We start from the raw sequence: 2,504 nt of genomic DNA on the forward strand, positions 1-2,504 counted from the left end.
GTCCAGTTTTGGGCTCCACAATTCAAAAAGGATGTGGAGAAGCTTGAGAGAGTCCAGAGAAGAGCCACGCGCATGATCAGAGGTCAGGGAAGCAGACCCTACGATGACAGGCTGAGAGCCCTGGGGCTCTTTAGCCTGGAAAAGCGCAGGCTCAGGGATGATCTGATGGCCACCTACAAGTTTATCAGGGGTGACCACCAGCATCTGGGGGAACGTCTGTTCACCAGAGCGCCCCAAGGGATGACGACTAGGTCGAATGGTCACAAACTACTACAAGATCGTTTCAGGCTGGACATAAGGAAGAATTTCTTTACTGTCCGAGCCCCCAAGGTCTGGAACAGCCTGCCACCGGAGGTGGTTCAAGCGCTTTCATTGAACACCTTCAAGAGCAAACTGGATGCTTATCTTGCTGGGATCCTATGACCCCAGCTGACTTCCTGCCCTTTGGGCGGGGGCTGGACTTGATGAACTTCCAAGGTCCCTTCCAGCCCTGATGTCTATGAAATCTATGAAGCCCGCTCTGTCCACCCACCCGTCTCTATCGTCCCTCCACCCGCCCACTTTCATGCAACCACCTGTCCCTCCATCCATGCACACACACAGCTTTCTGTCCCTCCATTCATCCATCCAGCTATGCAGACCCCAGCTTCTTGTCCATCCCTCCATCCCGCCCTGTGTCTTCATCTGTCCCCACCTCCATCCCCGCACCCCATTAACCCCTGCCTGTCTGCAGCCCCCTGCACAGCCCTGAGCGCCCGTCCCCCTGGTCCGTCCGTCAGCCTGTCCACCTGAGATGCGGGCGCTGCAAGGCCTGGGCGCGGGCCTGGGACTGCTGAGCCTGGGGCTGGCGCTGGGGGCGCTGAGCTCAGACACATGGCTTGTGCCACGCAGCCCTGGCTTCGCCTCCTCCTCCTGCCTCTGGCGCATCTGCCTCAACGATGCTTGCAGGCCCTTTCTCATCGTGCCAGGTACCCGGATGCCCGGGTCCCTTCTGTCCAGACAGAGTGGGGCTGGGGGCCCGGACACCTGGCATCTATCCTGCCGGTGGGGCTGGGGGCCCGGACACCTAGGTCCTATCCTGCGGGGGGCCGGGGGCCTGGCAGGATAGAAGCCAGCCTCTCGTCTCCTCCCCCCACCCCAGACTACCTGGCGTCCTCCCGAGCCTTCCTGATTCTGGCAGCCGGAGCCGGGCTCGTGTCCTTGGCCATGTCCCTAGCCACCTTCACCTACCCCTGGCTCCTGGGCCAGCCCCTGCAGCTCCTGGCTATGGGGGGTTATTTCATCGCAGGTACCCGCCCCCCGTCCCACCCTGGGCTGCCCGTGCTGGCCAAGCCAGGTACCCCCAGCTGCCCCCCATCCTCCCCCTGCCCAGGGCTGTTCACCTTGGTGGCCATGAGCGTGTACAGCATGGAGCTGAGCAAGAGTGTGAGCCTCTATGGGGGCGCCGTCTGTTTCGGCTCAGCCTTCGCCATGGGCTGGCTCGTCTTCCCCTTCACCATCCTCAGCGGTGAGAGGCGGCTGTGGCTGGGGTGGGTTGGTGGGGAATGGCTGCATTTAACAGAGTTTGAGGGGGGATGAAATGCAGCCGCTTCTGGGGTGGGTTGGTGGAGTACAGCTGTGTATAACTGCTTAGGGTAGAGGTAAAATACAGCTAGCTCTGGGGTGGGTTGACATGGGTACAGGCATGTATAATCATGCTTGAGGCAGGGTAAGATGCAACCAGCTCTGGGGTGGGTTGATAGGGGAACAGGCATCTACAATGGTGCTTGAGGTGGGTGAAATGCAGCTGCTTTTGGGGTGGGGTGGGGTGGTGGGCAATGACCATGTATAACAATGTGGGGGGGAGGGGTAAGATGTGGCTGATTCTGGGGTGGGTTGGCAAGGAATGGATGTATATAATGATACCTGGGGGGTGAGATGCGGCTGATTCTGGGGTGCTGTGTATATAACAGTGCTTGGTGGCAGCTGCAGCTGGGGTGGGCGCATGGGGAATGGCCACGTATAATAGTGCCAGAGGGGGGTTGAGATGAGGCTCCTCCTGGGGTGGGCACCGGGGCTGAGGCTCCGTCTGCTCCCTCCCCTGCAGGGACCCTGTTGTTGCTGGTAGAGAAGCCAGACTTCAGCTGAGCGCTGCCGCCACATCCATGAGTTAAAGGTTTTATTCTCATAACCGCCTCTGCTGTGACTTGTTCCCTCTGAGACCCCCGCCCGCAGGGCCCGGACGCCTGGCGTCTCCGGGAGGGGAGGGGGGCTGCCGGGGTTGCAGCCCGGGCGCCTGGGATCTCTCCCTGCCAGGCCAGGCCAGGCCAGGGGGTGAGCGGAGTGACCTCTGCCCCCTCGCCCGTGCAAGCCAGACTGGGGCACGCTGGCCTTTCTGTGAGGGGTCCCCTCTACCCAGAATCCCTTGCAGCCCCACCCGGCTGCCTGGGGGATTGGCAGCTCCTCCGCCCAACCATGGCTGACCCCCTGCCGGACACCTGGGTCCCCCCAGGGCTCAGACACCC

The 2,504-nt window shown here is 61.5% G+C and overlaps 1 protein-coding gene across 1 annotated transcript in view; it reads left to right on the forward strand.

The window, feature by feature from the left end:
* LOC102388404 overlaps positions 1–2,504 on the forward strand; it is a 9,499-nt gene that overhangs the window by 1,408 nt on the left and 5,587 nt on the right. The window contains exons 2-4 of the mRNA XM_025194184.1: positions 780–968; positions 1,142–1,288; positions 1,373–1,507. Of these exons, the coding sequence (XP_025049969.1) occupies positions 780–968; positions 1,142–1,288; positions 1,373–1,507 (471 nt within the window). The remainder of the gene's footprint in view (positions 1–779; positions 969–1,141; positions 1,289–1,372; positions 1,508–2,504) is intronic.

This window comes from Alligator sinensis, unplaced genomic scaffold, assembly GCF_000455745.1.
Source record: "Alligator sinensis unplaced genomic scaffold, ASM45574v1 scaffold1434_1, whole genome shotgun sequence".
NCBI classification, from domain to species: Eukaryota; Metazoa; Chordata; order Crocodylia; family Alligatoridae; genus Alligator; species Alligator sinensis.